The 17,256-nt window shown below is 43.9% G+C and overlaps 4 protein-coding genes across 4 annotated transcripts; all 4 read left to right on the top strand.

Annotated features, from left to right (window-relative positions):
* Positions 1–4,908: 4,908 nt before the first annotated feature.
* On the top strand, positions 4,909–6,337 carry MELLADRAFT_117801 (uncharacterized protein; the record flags this gene model as incomplete). The annotated part of the gene is made up of 2 exons (XM_007415258.1): positions 4,909–5,982; positions 6,181–6,337. The coding sequence occupies 2 exons, from the start codon at positions 5,381–5,383 to the stop codon at positions 6,335–6,337; spliced, it is 759 nt and encodes a 252-aa protein (XP_007415320.1).
* A 1,199-nt stretch (positions 6,338–7,536) lies between these two features.
* On the top strand, positions 7,537–9,627 carry MELLADRAFT_39127 (uncharacterized protein; the record flags this gene model as incomplete). Its single annotated transcript, XM_007415259.1, has 6 exons — positions 7,537–7,794; positions 7,887–8,132; positions 8,197–8,526; positions 8,604–8,863; positions 8,975–9,318; positions 9,383–9,627. The coding sequence occupies 6 exons, from the start codon at positions 7,537–7,539 to the stop codon at positions 9,625–9,627; spliced, it is 1,683 nt and encodes a 560-aa protein (XP_007415321.1).
* Positions 9,628–10,884: 1,257 nt separating this feature from the next.
* MELLADRAFT_92148 (uncharacterized protein) lies at positions 10,885–11,917 on the top strand (the record flags this gene model as incomplete). Its single annotated transcript, XM_007415260.1, has 6 exons — positions 10,885–10,913; positions 10,990–11,119; positions 11,296–11,352; positions 11,439–11,622; positions 11,693–11,770; positions 11,841–11,917. 6 exons carry the CDS (start codon positions 10,885–10,887, stop codon positions 11,915–11,917), a joined length of 555 nt encoding a protein of 184 aa, XP_007415322.1.
* Positions 11,918–12,730: 813 nt separating this feature from the next.
* On the top strand, positions 12,731–15,258 carry MELLADRAFT_75620 (uncharacterized protein; the record flags this gene model as incomplete). Its single annotated transcript, XM_007415261.1, has 12 exons — positions 12,731–12,816; positions 12,903–13,139; positions 13,257–13,309; positions 13,394–13,400; positions 13,481–13,647; positions 13,706–13,770; positions 13,851–13,891; positions 13,953–14,123; positions 14,196–14,254; positions 14,336–14,378; positions 14,460–14,774; positions 14,851–15,258. The coding sequence occupies 11 exons, from the start codon at positions 12,918–12,920 to the stop codon at positions 14,983–14,985; spliced, it is 1,278 nt and encodes a 425-aa protein (XP_007415323.1).
* Positions 15,259–17,256: the final 1,998 nt, after the last annotated feature.

Raw genomic sequence — 17,256 nt, 5'->3', positions numbered from 1 at the left:
CTCTTCAAGGTACCAGATGAAGACCGACTCTGTCTCTCTGAGGGGTGCTTGACCAGTTTCAAGAGCCAAACGGGCCTGCGTTCCGTCAAAGGTCATGGTGAGGCTGGTTTAGCTTCACCTGATACTGTTGCTGCAGAGAGGTCTTGTGTGTGTGCAATCACGGATCTATACCATCTTGCCAATATCTATAATATGGATGAGACTGGCCTATTTTATGGGTATGTCTTTTTTACAATAATTTAGCCATCCTTTCATTTTGCTGATGTACTTTACGTTCCTGTAGAATTCCACCGGACAAGGGATTAGCTTTCAATGCAAAGTCTGGGATCAAGTCAGAAAAGCATTGCCTGACGTATGCTTTTGCAATCAATGCCAACAGATCCAATAAGTGTCATCCTTTCATCATAGGAAAAGCTCATAAACCTGTGTGCTTTCATGGGAAGACAGGCAAGCAACTTGGCTTCTACTATTGGAACAACACAAAAGCTTGGATGCAGACTGGAATCTTTATTGAGTGGATTGAATCCTGGGATCAGGAGCTTAGATTGGAGGGTCGCAATATATTACTTCCTGTCGAAAACTTTTCTGGTCACTTGGTCAACCCAGACAGACCTTTAACAAACATGCGCCTCAAATTCTTTGCTCCAAATCTTACATCTCATGTCCAACCACTTGATGCAGGTATCATTGCCAACTTCAAGTGTCGTTACCAATCCAAATTTATCAACTATGTGATTGATTGTTACAAGCTCCAAATCCCAATTGGTGAGATCTACAAGATTCATCAACTGGATGCTATGGAGCTTGCTTCCGAGGCCTGGTTTAGGGTCTCCGACACGACAATTGCAAACTTCTGGCAAAAGTCAGGTATTCTGTCCGTTCAAAATCCTGATGGATTGGTCAAGGGTCAAGATAATCATGACCATACTGAGGATTTCGATTCAGATCCAATAATCAATGATGAAGCTACAGAGACTTTAAGATGCGACTTGGACAGTCTTGAAAGGTTGAAGCTTGTCCATAAACCAAACTGAATGTCACTCTCTGAGCTTCTCAATCCAATTGGCAAGCATTCAAGTGGTTTAGAAGAATGGACACCCAAAGATATTGTTGCAAGCATAGAAGAAGAAATGAAAGAAAAGGCTAAAGTTGAGATAACACCACCACCGCCTCGACCAACTCATCAAGAGTTCCTCAAAGCTTCAGAGATCATGTTGGGATTTATGGCCTATGAAGAATATAATGTAGCAAAACACTACACCAAATGTAATCTTTACCGGGCGGTAAAGAAAACTACTGACGTAGAAAAGTCCTGAGGCAACAGGAAGAGAGCTAAAAATCTGAAAAAATATGCACCTTGTTCCTAGATGTTGGGGCGTCATGATGAGTATTTTTTTGTATTTTACACGCAGATATTGGTTTATGTACTAACAATAAACGCTGAAAATCATCAAAAACTCACATGTAACAATACCTGAAATTTGGGTCATGAGTATGAAGACAATATTTTGTGGTCTAAAAACTTCAATAACTTTTGCAATTCTGCTCCAAATAACTCGATTTTTGGTTCATTCAAAAGCTGAACTATTCTCCTTCACACTTCATAATGTTAGTAAGGTGCCATCTAGTCATTTAAACACTCTACATATGTTCAAACAGTTCTGCATGAATTGCTCTGTAGGATCTTTTTTAGACCAGCTACAGATGTGATGTCTCAATGAAAAATGTAGAGGAAAGGCTCACCTTTTTAATGCACTTCAAATCGAGTGATTTGATTCAGAACTGCAAAAGTTATTGATGTTTGAAGATTCCAAAATCCTGTCTTCAAAGTCAAGGGCCAAATTTCAGGTATTGTTACAGGTGGGTTTTTGATGATTCTCAGCCTTTATTGTTAGTACATTAACCAATATCTGTGTGTAAAATACAAAAAAATACTCGTCATGACGCCCCAACATCTAGGAACAAGGTGCATATTTTTTCAGATTTTTAGCTCTCTTCCTGTTGCCTCAGGACTTTTCTATGTCAGTAGTTTTCTTTACCGCCCGGTAAAGATGACATTTTGTGTAGTGAAAGGGTGGGAACGTGCCATTAGGGCCTCAGTAAGACATTACCGCTTAGTCTGTGCCCAAACTGCCAAGCAGCAAACCCTCACAAATTTATTTTTCAAAGATTCTTAAACTGTTGTTACAAATCTTTGTCATAACCAATAATTTTGCTGCAATTTGATTTTTATTGGTTTTCTCATAGTTTTGATAAAACCAATACTCTGTCAAAACCAATAGGATTGGCCTCAATTTTTTGATTATTGGTTTTCTCAGAGTCTACTGTATGTAACCGTAGAAAGTCTTTGGAACCCTGAGAGCATGACTTAAGCCCTGCACACTGTATGCTTGGAGTTGTTGCATCATCAGATACTTCACCAGCATTATAGCAACAGTATTGGTTTGTCTAGACTTGGTTATAAAGGGGCAAGTAAGGTTTGGAATGTAAGAGATGTAGAATTAGCTGACTTGGTCAAAGGGAGTTATGATCTTTCAAAGAACAGTTTGGCAAGTGCACAACCGGTAAAGCATTTGTGCTTATTGACCTTTTTCATATGGCAATGGGTAATTTTGACATAAATTGATCAGTCAATGGATCAGATGACCCCAATGGTCTGGTCAACACCGCAACCGCTACGCTCCGCTCAGGTTTTCGACCTATTTTGGGAGCGGAGCGCAGTGCTGTGCTCAATCTCACTACGCACAATATCACTCTTTTTTATTTTTTTTCTTACTTTGGTGTGCGGCGCTCATCACTACGAAAGACCTGAAAAGTCTAAAAAAAACTATAAAAAAGAGACTCGAGCCCTGGCTCTGAGCGGAGCGATATGCTCCGCTCAGGACTTTCCTCTCCTCGGAGCGCGGTGCGCAGCCTCTGCTCTGGGTAGCGGAGGTTTGAGCGGATGCCAAAACCGCTCCGCTCACGCTCATTCGAGCGGAGCGGTTGCAGTATTGGTCTGGTCATCTGTCGTGGTTCCTCACATCTTACGGTTATGTCTTGGTGAGGTTAAACACTGCTTTGCGTTGGTTGTGAGGTGATATAAAAGAGTCTGGACGTATCTCACGTGTAGTTCAATGGGACAGTGTGACAGTTTTAGCTCAACCACCTTTGGTATGACTGCGTATCTCAAATGGCCTGTGGCTCTGGCCCAATGGGCCACCCAGGATTTCTCTACCCTTCAATTTCTTGGGGATACCTTGCATTTTCCACTCTGATGCATCTTTGCTGGTAGTTCCAAGGTAGTTGCACTATTTGATTTGTAACAATAAACTGCACTGGAACGTAGGAGACATCCTGAAAAGCATTGTGTGATCAATTCTAGGTGATTCTCTGAGACTGTGGTGAAGGTCACAAGAAATATCCAAAAAAAAATGAAGAAAATTTAGCCAAACTTGGCTTTTGGGCTCCAGGTTTCACAACATTTTTGTACAAAATCACATTTTGGCCCCAGCAAGACAATGGGGCTTAGCTAGGGCTATCCAGGGTCCTCTTCTCCTCTTTCACAATACTTGCCCCTTGACAAAGCTGGGAAAGGACAAAGTTTTGTTGCCTAGGAAACTCATATGTTATCTACTTTGACCATGCTTGCAAGATACAGGCAAGGCTTTTTGCTTTTCACCTATCTTCATGGTCAAAAGTACAGGCATAAATGTTACTTATGATCATAAGAGAACACTGGATCCAAATATTGCATTCTCTTACACAATCATGTGTTCTTATTACCTCACTTCAGATCAATGATTACTTGCCAGAAAATATGCAAGTATTTTTCAAGTAGTATCAAGTATGTCAATCACAGAAAAGAACCAACAATAAAGCAAGTCTTGATCAAAGTGATGTTGTTGTGATGTTTCGCCGCGAGAAGAACGGACTGAACTACATCTTTTAACGACTTCATCGCTTGCTCTTTTTGATGTCATTCGTAAATGTTCTGTTCGGCTGACCTTTTTTTCGGTTTGCAAAAATGAAACTGCAGTAAGTCTTGTGAATATGGGATTGGGACCCTTTGGGACCACATCGAGAATTCTATCAACTCAGATCATATAGTACAAGCTCCCGGAGTCCCGTACAAAGGTCCACTTGTCATCGCCTTCCTTGGGCTCCGTTGGCTGAGGTCATACATCGTAGCTGTTTTGCAAGGAAGCATTCTTGGAGGAAGGGGTTCACAATCGAGTCCATAGCTGTGCATAGGTGCCGTGTGTAAAGTATGCCGAGCCAAGGCAACAGAGGCATCGTAACCAGGGTGGTGGTCGAAGGGAAGCGTTAGGAATGGTTGTATTGAAAAGTTTGATGGAACCTCGGGCACAACAGATTGAGATCTTCGAAGACCGATCAGACACTTTTGTTTTGAAAGTGATTTAAGTTTATGATTTGCTGTTCCAGAGTATCAGGGACCACGTTCTCGATTGCCGTTGAGCTCTATACCCTATATCCACCAAGGCTCCTCAAGATTTCTACATAGGATGTTGTTTGAATCCGAAGTCACATCATCAAGACTTGCAAGGACCTTTCATAGTTGTACAACACCATTCGATTCTTTTCAAGATATCAAGACAATATCCATAAAAGGGACTTCCAAAGTCAAAGAAGAACTTTGAACCTTTTACAATTCTAATCTCAATCTTCCGACATCCTCAACTTTTATCACTCAACTCTTTGTCTTTGGTTCCAGTACAAAAGCTCAATCAAGTCTTTTAATCAGGTCTATTCCATGAATGTGCTTTGTCTGTTCTTTTTAGCAACCAAATCCAGAATAATCGATTACCTCATCAATCACCAACAAATCCAACTCGTACATTCAATTTCAAAGCTGTTGCTTTGACTTGAATTCGTTGATCAACCGCTAAAAGGATCAATTCCCTCCCTGGTTCCTATTCGCATTTTGTTTACCTCTTCAGCCTGCTCTGCTGGATCATGCGGCCCCTGTTCAACTCAGATCCACCCTCGATTTGACTCCTGGCCAGCCCGTCCAGATTAGCATAGGGTTCAACTTCACGCCTGTTCACTGACGACTTTTCCTGGGCCACTAGCAGATCTCATCCCATCATATAAAAAGCAGCTCATTTCTCCTCACTTGCTTTTGATCAACAAATTGATCATCAACTCTTACTATAAATTCCATCGTCTCCCTTTTCAATTTACACTACACTATATCAATTTACCAACTAAATCCCATCATCTCATCATACCATTGATATACCCCTCAGCTTCTCTTCTCTTCCTCCGCATTCCTTCTTCATCGGTTCGAATCTCTTTGTTGTTGTAGAACATCTATCTTACTATTCAAAGTCCGATTCACCTTTGTATCCTCTCACCCTTCTCACCCTCCTCAAACGCAATGTGGGCATCTAAACCTAATCAGCCTACCAATCTCAGACCCTTGCAGCTAGTCAAGAAACTTTCTCCCGACAGACTCAGGGTTGATGTGACGTTGACTCCTCTTTCACCCGCAAGTCAACCTACTTCCCCTCATCAATCGTGGCGAAAGGAAATCAAGCTTACCCGGGTTGCGAACCGAGAGAGAAAGAAACTTTCAACTGTCACCACCAGCAGCAGTGGGAGCGACTCGCAGGCAAGCTCCAAAATACCCCAAACGCCTTGCGATCTTCCGGTCATCAGCGGTCAACTAAACCTTCTCGAAGAAAAACTGGAGACTGTCGAGAACCGTATCACATCTCGCCAGACTTTATTCGATAATCTCGAGAAGGACAGCACTCGTTTGAACATTGAACTTCAGAAGGAACTTAAGACTAGCTCATTCAGTCCTAACAATCCCGCTACTGAAGTCCAACCAACAAACGACGAAATCACTGAGGACACATCCACCAAACCTCCTGCTTCTACCCTGGGCCAAGTGATTGTCGACGGACCGAGTGTCGCGAGCGGTGCACCTGATCCCACAACTCAACCCGCTGGATGGACTGGATACTTCAAGCTGTGGTAAATGGGGCTACCGATGTCAACTGCGAGTCTGCCTCGAATGAAGACAGTCGTCTCATTTGACTGGCGCCGTTTGGAAGGTGTTGACTACAAGCATGCAGTCACCAATCCTGTTCGTTATGATTCCATTCACTTCTTTATCATCTATTCTCTGCATCTCTCTAGCATTCCACTCACACACTATTTGTTTCTTTACAGTTATCGGCGTTGTAGAGCGCAAGAAGAGTCAAGCGAACAGCCCAACAGGATCATTCGACTTTCTGAAGCGGGAATATCACCTGCATCAGACGAGGACAACATTGAGACATTGAGATCATCTTCTTTATCCTATGTCAAACAATCTCCTCTCCTGTGATCGTAAGCCTCACACCCTATAGAACAGAACGTACACGATCTTGCTTACTGACGCCTCTGCCTCTCCCATAGCTGACCTACATATGTCGGATAAGAGCAATTCGATACAACTCACCACCGTCATCGGTTGACTGCTTCAAAGCATTTCCCTCGATTGATCAGCCAAGACCCGGGTTCACAACGCTCAAAGCGTCACTTGATTAAACTCACAACCCGCTGTTTGATTCCAAACATCTCGAATTCAAAGATAACCTACTCTACAATTCCGCTACTCCTTTCCTTTAATCCTAATCTCCTACCTCGATCTATCTTTATGTGTCATACTCATGGTACACTCATAGTACCTTTAGTACAATCTTGATGCTCGTATGTATCTCAAAAGACAACTTGTGGTTTCTAATAGTATTTCTTGAAAGTTTCATCTTGTCTCACGTAGCTACACAACTAGTTGTAATAGGTATATCTATTATCTTCGATTTTCTTATACATCTTTTCTCTGAAAGAATGGTGACTTTGTTGCCTTATTGTCCAAGGTTTCCTATTTGCTATGAACTGCACTGTGAATGAAAACATTGTTTGAGACGAGCAGCAACACCTAAGATCTAAGACATTCGTGTAATCTGTGAGTTTGGGTTGGCGACTCGAGTTACCATCTGATCTGGCGCGCCCTTATACTGATGGGATAAGAAATTGAGTGAAGCAGCCGGAACACTTGCGTCGCATCCTAGAATTCAATAGGAAGAATCTAACCTACAGACCATATCATCATTGCTTTCAAGTCAGGTTCCTCCGCAAAGGCCAAGCTTACCGCCGATGCACTTCTCCCCCTCAAAATTAGCTAGGCTATACCAGCAGTCATTCTCTGCCTACCGGTGTTGATGGTCAAACTCATGAAAGCTATTCCGGTAAAGTAGGATGAAGATGAGTGATCGCAATGGATCAAAGTGAAGTTTTCTGTTTTAATTTGATAAATACCGACATAATTAAAATTTGAACACGCAGTTTCAGTCTGTTTCAGTTTGATCAGGTTCGATCGCTTTCAATCCGAATCGAAGACCCGAGACCAGCTGTCTTACCTTCTCTTTTGATTTTCTCCGCGAGAGCGGCATGCTCTTCCAAGTCTCGAGCATCTATCGTTCAGATTTCAAGCTTCAAGTGAAACGATTCTTAGCCATCAGGTACTTCACCGCCGCAAGCACGATGTATGCTGAAAACGTTTCCAGAGGTTACAAGGTGAGTGCGAAAGTGTTAGATTCGGTTTTTGCCTTCAGATGTCGGATATCTTCACTGACTTTTCAAATTCGATACTGCTGCCTTCATGATCAGGAAGCAGTTGCTGCCCTCAACACATTGCAATCGAATGCGGATGTTTTAGCTGCGATTCAAGCAGCTGGTCCTCAACCACCTGCTCAGGTGCTCCGCCACACTACGTATTACCTTCGCCGACTCGGTTATCAGGTAAACTTGATCATTCTGCTCGCGACGATTGAGTGAACGATGTGGAGCATTCATTGAGATCGTCACGCCCGGCTTTTTATTCGGTCTTCTAGCTCAATACTTTAAACGCACTGAATGCGGTACATATCAGTGGAACGAAGGGAAAAGGATCAACCGCCGCATTCTGTTCCTCACTGCTTACCAATATCAACAACAAAGCCAAAGTTGGCCTCTTCACTTCTCCTCACTTGGTCGCGGTGCGCGAGCGTATTCGAATCAACGGGAAGCCCATCAGTGAGGAACTATTTGCCAAGTACTTTTGGGAAGTTTGGGACCGCTTTGAAGATGGTCATGGCGAGGTCCATCTTTCCTCATCAATATTCGAGTCAAACCATACTGAAATCATTCATCGTCTCTTCTTAGCCCATTCTACCCGAGATATCGATTCGACCTGCCTACTTCCGCTACTTGACCTTCATGGCCTATCATACTTTTCTATCTGAACGTGTCGATGCAACCGTCCTAGAAGTCGGTGTGGGAGGCCTGCTGGACCCAACAAACTTGGTACCTTCTCCTATTGTCACAGGTGTGACTTCTCTAGGGCTAGATCATGTTCATATTCTCGGACATTCTATTTTCGAGATTGCTGGTCACAAAGCTGGCATATTCAAGTCCGGCGTACCTGCAATGAGTGTTAAGCAGGAAAAAAGCGGAGCACTCGAAGTTCTCCGGGCGCGAGCCATTGAAGTTCAGGTGATTCTTGGGAATCTCAAGTATAGCTGTTTGCTCGATGATTCTGATTTTGCTTGTCATTTTCGCGTCCCTGATAGGCCTCGAGCTTCACAGTCATTCCCGAACATCCAGCTTTGGAAGAGGCCAGCATAGGTAGGTACACGCTAAGAACTGAAATCTTGAACGTGTCTGCTGACCCTCGGCCTCGAATCTACCCAGGGTTAGCAGGCAATCATCAGAAATACAATGCATCTCTCGCCATTGCTCTTATCAATACCTTTCTCGCCTCGCCTCGCCTTCCCCCTTGCTTTTCATCTCAAATCGTATCCCCCAAAGACGAAACTGCTTCTTCTCTACCGTCACCACATCTGCCTTCTCTCTTTAACCCTAGCTCAGTCATCCCCGATACATCCTCCCTTCCCAGTATTCCATCTCTACCATCAGAGCTGATTACTCCTCGGCCATTGAGTGATCAATATCTGCAAGGATTAAAAGCGACCAAATGGCCCGGGAGGTGTCAGGTTATTCAGGATCCTTCGAAGCCGTCTATCACGTGGTCTTTGGACGGGGCACATACGGAAGAGAGTGTTGCATGTTGTGGTACATGGTGGAAACACTCGATTGGAAGCCCAGGCTCAACTACTCCGTCGCGCAAGAAAGCCCTCATCTTTAATTGTACTTCGGGTCGAAGCGGTGAACTTTTACTTAAAACTCTACTTGCATGTCTCAAAGGGGATCCAGCCGAGTCATTCTCTTTTGATAAAGTGATCATCTCTACCAACACTACTTATTCCAATGGTCTTTCGAAAGGTGGTATGTCACGTCCTTTGATTCTACCCCAATCGCCGATACGCTAATGAAGTGTATGTTGGCGTAGATCTGACTTGCGTGGCAAGCTATCCGGACGAGCCTAGAAAAATGAAAGTGCAAGAGGAGATTGCTTCAGCCTGGAAGTCGCTCACAGGACAAGCAAACAATGTTATGATCACGCAATCTATTGAAGATGCTGTTGTTGAGATCCGTACCATAGACGAACCTGTTGATGTCTTGGTCACCGGTAGTTTACATTTGGTTGGTGGTGTATTAGAAGTAGCGAAATTACTTGACGAATTTTCTGGATAATCACATCTCAGTCAAGAACTGTGCAAATAGACGCAAATAGTATAGAGATTTATAATTGGAACTTGATTATTTTGATCATGGAACAGTTCAACATTATGTTAAATATAACTCGGAATGTACGAAAGCCATTGTAAATGCGAAATAGAGCAACACCTAAGGATAGATTTCTGGAACTAGCCAGATTCTTGTGCGTGACTTGGTCGAGCAAATCAAGCCAGACAGAGCCAATCTTCTGATGAGAAGAATTCTGAAGAAGGACTGGAACAAACCCACACCTTGGATAAATGGGTATGACATGGTTCAGAAAAGTGAGACCTCAAATGAGATAGCTTAGACATATCACAAAGAAAAGGATTGAGAAAATTCGAGAGATATAAGGTGTAGAGACAGAGACATTGGGCAAAAAATCTTCTGATAATTGTGGAAGGGGCGGCACCTACTGAATATATGGCTGCGTTTCTTGACTAGCTCAATTTTTTAGACCTTTCTTGTCCAGATGAACTTGATCAACGATAAAGGAGACATCTTGTCAAATGAGCAGAATACTACTCAAGAGAGACTGAAGAAAATTCACAATGACCTCATCTTGTGGACAGCATTTGATTTGCACTAAAACGTCCAAAAACATGAAGTAAACACCACCATACTATTGGAAATTACCACCAGAAAAAATCACACATACCATGCCGTCAAGCGACACTATCAAAGGAAAAATATCACCAACAACTGCTACGTATACCATAGAAATTTCACATAACCTCAAGACTTATTGATTCCAAGCGCTATACCCACATACCTTGAAGTGATTAATATAGAAGAAACAATAGATGGCACATAAAGAAGCTGAAAGGGAGGCCTTCACCACTCAGGGAGCGCAGGTATAATCCACGTAATTGACATCTTCAAGACCTCAATTTTATCATCCCACTTCCACAACACACGAGAACTTGTGGTGTTCATGCTAAGCACTCCTGAAGTTGGAGGCTGGGAGTCATGTATCCAGAGTCATTCCCCTGACGGTTTGAAATGTCAACACAAGAGACATCTACCGGATCCCGCACGTAATGTATGCAGACATGTACATATGTAACTAGCTGTACGGATTCCGCAGCTCAAGCAGGTTCCACCGGACCCGATCGAAGTCGACTCCTGATTGAAATATCTGAGTCGGATATTTAAATTGACCACGTATCATCACAATCGCTATCAAATCGACGTAATACTACCAATCAAACTTCAACTACTACTTCAATCAAGATGAGTGCTCAATTATTGAACCTAGCGATGTAAGTCTGTGTTAAAATCCATGGGTGGCTACTTTGAAGCGTTGACTGATTTAACTCCTGCGTTGATTTTCCTTAGCCCGCTCATAGGTATGCAAGTAGCACGGAAGATTCCATTCGAAGATCCTCAAGTTTTACTAGGAATGCGAATGGCCTATGTCACGAGTCAACTACTTTGCATGTCAGCTTATTACTACGTCACCTTCAAGGTCGGTCTTGTTCTTTTTGTCTATGATAAAGTTGGAGGGGCGGCCGTACGACCTCAGATCATTACAACGATGGGACACATCGATTGGCAGGTCACGGGACGCAATAGCCTCAAATCAAGAATGCATTCAATGACTGATATTTGGCATCATTTGTTTTGGCGTGAAATTTGATGAAGATTAAGTCCAAGAATGACACAACAGTGTTGAAGTATGTCGAACCTAAACCCCCACTGGTTTGTCATGTTCCACAATCCGAGTCGATCATTGTATATCAAGTCAACAAGAACTAAAGCTGATCCATGTATCAAATCACTCAAAGACCGCCGACCCTCCAAAGCTTGTCACCACCACAAATCGAGCCTACGATCTCGAACAAGCCTCAACAGGTTTAAGGGGTGTACTAATGGGAGTGGCGATGATGATCTTCTTACATCTGTATATGAAATACGATGCTCCACTCTTCCTTCAGTCGTTGATGCCCCTCAAGGCGGTATACGAAAGCAGTTTGTATTCTTCATCGTTCTTTCTCGGCGTCTCATGGTCCTGACGTATCTGTCTCATTGTCTTCAACAGAGGTAATTCAAATCCATCTCTTAGGACGACCGGCCACAGGAGACTTGAAACGACCATTCAAAGCTGGTGGAATGATGGGTATGTGATCCTAGCGGCTCGCTGTTGATACCTCTCTATCTCTGCTGACCAAGCATCACATGTTTTTTAGGCGCAGCGACAGATGCAAAAACAGATGCAAAGAGCATCAAGGAAGCCGAGCAAGCTAGTGTAAAAAAGGAGCAATGATACAGCCCATTTTTGTCACAATTTGATTACCATGTGACCAGGCCTTCGTTTTTGAATCGCGTAGACGTGGAGGACTTGTACCTCTACAAGCATCAGCAAAGTTTTGCAGAGGCTCTGGGTTGAGTAATTTTTATAAGATTTACATCTGGTCAAAGGCTTGCATGTAGCCTTTGCCTGACTCTGACTTATGACATTAGTTGTCCTCTGATTGAAGATGGGTAGTACATATTGGAAGTGTAGTCATTTCATACATCGAGACAATGATGTACGAATCCATGTAATCTGAATTCGTTTTATGATGATACAAGGTGAATTCCGAATGGTTGTGACCTGCGCATACATGCAGAGGGGTGGTACCTCCTCACGCATGCATGCCAACCAATGTTGATGACTGACAGTCAAAATGACTTTGTGGCTACATCCGTGAGCTCTGCGGTCCGACTGGAGGATTCTTGACTGGACCGAAATTCCTTTGAATCTACCAATGAGATCGTGGCTAGAATTCATCGATCCCATGGTAGGATGTCAAGCTCCTTTATGTTGATCCAACACTGTAGTTCTCTTCAATGATCAATGAGATATGGCAGGATGTTGAGAAGAGTTGGCTAAACAGAGACTGGAGAGGGGTCTATTGATCTACCGGTTTGATAGTCGATGAACACAGACTCGAATCAGTCACTTGATCGAGCTCCTTTTAGAGAAGGGTACCACTGCGTTTTTAACCGGTGATGAATCTAGAATCTAGATGCAGTTTGAACTCAGTCTCAATCAATTCCAACCAGCTCGTCATATTCAACACTTCCAACTCGCTGCGGTGTACGGTGTACCAACTACCCAACCAATAAGAACTGGGAACTTCTTACCGAGTGAGGAGTCAAACTTTTGATTTAACAACACTGGTGAGATATCAAAAGTTTTGGAAATCTTTCATGAGGTCGAGCTGATCCTCTGTCTCATTTTTCCACATCCTCAATTCGACCAATAGCAACTTGAAGTTCAAATGTTTTCAATCAACTTATCAGTCTTTATCTACTTACTTCATCAAGCTCTTGCTTCATCCTCACTCGATCAATCTCAACTCGTTCTTTCATCCGATGGAGACTATTCTAGTACATCAACTTGTTCCGGTGATATGCCTACCAGTTGCCATTTGCCTTCCAGTACAGGGCCTATCAATACTTGTTGTACAAACGCACCAGGCGGTCAGATTCTCTTAACTCAGGTTCGTTTTATTTCCTTCCTTTTGTTTTCCTGTTCGTCAGACCAACGTCGTACACAGCCTACACAGCACTTGATTTGTTTGTGATGACTAATCCACTCATACGTTCATGACTCACAGTTTTGGGATTTTCATCCTGCCACTGGACCATCCGACAGCTGGACCATTCACGGGTTAGCACTATTTTAAACTAGTTGGCCTTATTTCCATACCCGCTGAAGCAATGAACTCATTTGTATTCATTTCTCTCTTTCTAGACTTTGGGTACATACTATCACTTCTAGACACTATCCATCTACCTTTCACTGATTGAAGTATCATATCGCTTGTTTCCTAACCCGAAGCCTGATAACTGTGATGGCTCCTATGAAGCATCATGTGATTCCGAGCGAGACTACACGAACATCACCCAGATTCTCCAACAAGGTGGTGGTCAACAAGCTCTTGATATCATGAACCATTATTGGAAGGACCAACGTGGAAACGATGAAAGGTTTTGGCAACATGAATGGTAAGATACCCCTTTTCTACCCGATAAGCAAATCGCTGAGTATACCTTGTGTTCATAGGGGCAAGCATGGTACCTGCATATCTACCCTCGAACCGAAGTGTTTCGGGGAATCTTACAGCCCTCGTTCGTCTCTCCGCTTTTTGTCTTTGATCCTTCATCTTAAGTACAGTATCTTGACGTGTAAGACTTTCGTTATAACGCAGAATCCGAAGTCGTAGCTTTCTTCAACCGCACAGTAGACTTGGTAAGTCTTCCCTTCAACTCAGCATCTTACGCAGACAAGTGCTAACCTTCTATCACTTCAGTTTCAATCCTTACCGACCTATAAATGGTTGGCCGAAGCAGATCCGCCAATTGTACCTTCAACTTCGGTAACCTACACTTTGGCTCAATTGCAGGCAGTTGCAAACAAACATTTTGGTCAGGATGCTGTGTGGAATTGTCGGGGCCACTCATTAAACGAAGTCTGGTGGCATGTATGTACTAAATCCTTAATGGCGGCACTGTTCATCATCATCATCTGACTTGGAGTCTTCACGTCATCGCAGTTCAATACCGTTGGTACTGTCAGCAAAGGACAGTTTGTCGCAGCCAAACCAGTTGGACCGTCAGTTCTGTTCCCTGTTCTTTCGTAGAAAAACACGAGGCTGATATTACAATTTTACCGACGGGAATTGTCAACTTGCAGTTTGTCTACCTGTCCCCAGAGCGGAATTCAGTACTTCCCCAAGGTATATACCCCTCCTGATGCTTCTTGACTGGTAGGCCTCATTATGCGTCAAATCATCTTGTACTTACATGCTTTTACATAGTCTGGTGGTAGCGGCGGCGGTGGAGGTATCCCTCATCGCCCGAATCATCCAACCCATCCACCCAGTCACCCTCACCCATCACCACCCTCTGACAAACACTTCATACATGTCATCGACACCTCAACTGGCCGACGAAACGGTTGTCTGATTGGTACAGGAGCCTGGTATACTACTGGAAAATGTGCTGGCTTCACTATCATGACCTCAAAAGATAAAGAAATTCTTGAAGTACGCTCGCGCAAGGGTGCTTGTGCATTCCGTCCCGACGGTTCACTCAGCTGTGGCCGCGGAATTCATTCGAAAGGATTTTCTTATGTTCGTATCATTTTAGCTTCCGTTTGCGTGTCATTTGAACTAAACTGTTTTGTACACCGCTTGACCTTCATAACAGAACGCTACATATCTACTACACGATGGGCAACAAGTTTTCCATGCTGACGGTGTGCCCAGTGGCCGAACCAAGATGAAGGTCCGCAAAGGCGACGGGCTTACAACGATCATGTTAGAGGTTGCCGCAGCATCCTAGATCATGTGTTTGTCCTCTTACTCATCAAACCTCTCCGGAAGGTCTTGGGGCGCATTTTTATCTCAACGCAATCTCACGTCGATGAACGCGATTTCCTTATCTTGGTGCGTAGGTAGCAGGAATTTTGTTTCTGCCAGAGATGTACTTTCAACTGTTCTTTGTGGTCACTTTGTTTCCTGACTGTTCTCCAATGTAGTAGTGTTGTATCAGCTTGCAATATTTTCATAAGCATCTTATACTTAGCGTAATATGCGTGTAAGATGCAGTTGACGTATCCCCGCTGAACCCAAGCGGGAAAATCTCCGAGCTTGATGAGTAAAGTCCACCCACTCTGGTTACGCACTTCACCTTACTGCGGCCAGGTGCCAACGCTTGCACAATCTTTTGTCTCTTCTGTTGTCGTCAAATAACAACCAAGATATTATCCTGCTAATTAAACTCTAAGGTAACACAAATAATTAACGATGCCATTGGTTGAACTGTTAATTCTCTCAGCCTCCGAATGGGCATCTTGAGGCTTCTGCCGCTGCCTACATTATACTTTGCGTATCCTTCTTCTCTTTTGTGCCTTTGCTGCACTCCCTTAAGCTTCTCTTTGGCAAAGTCCGTCTTTCTTTCAGCAGTTGCAGTCTATTTGTTAATGCACACCTGCCAACATTCATTTGACGTCACAAACGATTTCGCATGAACATCTGGGTTGGTGGGATGAGCTGGATCCTCACTTTAGTTGTCTGAGACGCCATGTTGTATTCGCGAGTATGGTGCTCATTGCGGGAGGGCTGTATCGCCCTGTATTTTCTACTGCACTGCTTCCAGCTGGCTTTGGGGGGACTCCCTTGGACTCCGATGTTGTCGACGTTACAGTTTGAGGTTATGAAAGCAGGACGGGCGAACAGAAGAGATCACATTTGCATATGGACAATGGGCTCTTAAGGGGTTCTCTCAATTAGGGTCTTGGCTTTGCCCTTTTTTCATGAACGTACAATCACACGTACAGACTGGCGCAGTTCACTCCCTGCAGCAGCCCTCAACTATCTACATAAATTATCACAAATGTATCGCCGGTGAGAATTACAGTGGGACGGTCATCTACGCACCGTGCGAGTGCCACTTGTGAACAGTTCATCCCGCCAGTCATCAGTGTGACGCAGCGTGTTCTATCCTCTCGTCAGACCCGACTCTCACTCCACTTAATTATTCTAAACGGCCCACGCAGCCCCTAAAGATTGTCCAGAACAGTGCACTCAAGATTTTGTTCTTGCAACCCTCGACACTCTTTCTCAGCACCTACAATCTCATCCTTTCATTCACGCCAAGGAGCTCTGCTTATCAGCGACGTCTACTGCCCCTTATCTACCGCTCACCATGCTCACGATCGGTCGCATCGAATGTCAACTACTAGCAGTCGGCGCCTCTTCATTTCGCGAGGAATCAGCATCATACCCCAATCCTGGGGTTGCTTCGTCCTATCTAGCTGTGGATCCTACTTCGGATCTCAACGATGAACACCCATATTCGCTACATTGGACGATTGACCCTTCCATCCTCCAGCAGGGCGGCCTTCAAGTTCAAATCGAAGTGGATGGGTGTCAGAAAGGCCAAATTCGTTGCTATGAAGCTATTCCAGAAGCTGGCTTGCTGCCCGCCAGCATAAATGGGTGCGATGACGGTTTATGGGCCGTACCCGATGGAACTCGTCGACGTCCTTGGATCATGACAAAAATCAAGACAACTCGTGGGTGACTTTGTGCTGAGAGCCTTATGGGGTTGTCTGTTGACTGGACATATGTATCATCTTCTTAGACCCGCACTCTGCTTTGGCGGATAAATACATTCTCGATCGAGTAGGATCGGTGAATGTGACTTTTAAACGGGCAAATGTGGTCCCTACATCACATGTCGTACCTCTGCCACCGGTCTTCAACGGCGGTGCCCCCTTGCCGGACAGAATGCGTGAAAAAGTTAGCCATTGGACTAAGTTAGTCAAATCTCATCTCATGAACCTCCATGAATGCTTGAAGAAAAAAACTGACTCACCAGTGTATCTACAGACTTGGTTACATCCAAAACCATCCTGTTGCACCAGAATTGGGTTTGGTGGCAGAATCCGTGGGCGAAGTGATCGCCACTTTTACATTCCACTACCGCTCACAAGGTAAAAGTTAAAACATAGCAACTCACCTGATCAGAGTATTCCTTTTCAACTGAATGTATCCCTTTTGATCACACTTGATATATACATCCGTAGAACTCCTAGATAAATTAATCCCC

The sequence above is a fragment of the Melampsora larici-populina genome (assembly GCF_000204055.1).
Source record: "Melampsora larici-populina 98AG31 unplaced genomic scaffold MELLAscaffold_49, whole genome shotgun sequence".
Taxonomy (NCBI): Eukaryota; Fungi; Basidiomycota; class Pucciniomycetes; order Pucciniales; family Melampsoraceae; genus Melampsora; species Melampsora laricis-populina.
The sequence above is the reverse complement of the archived record's forward strand: the minus strand, read 5'-3'. Positions and strand labels throughout refer to the sequence as shown.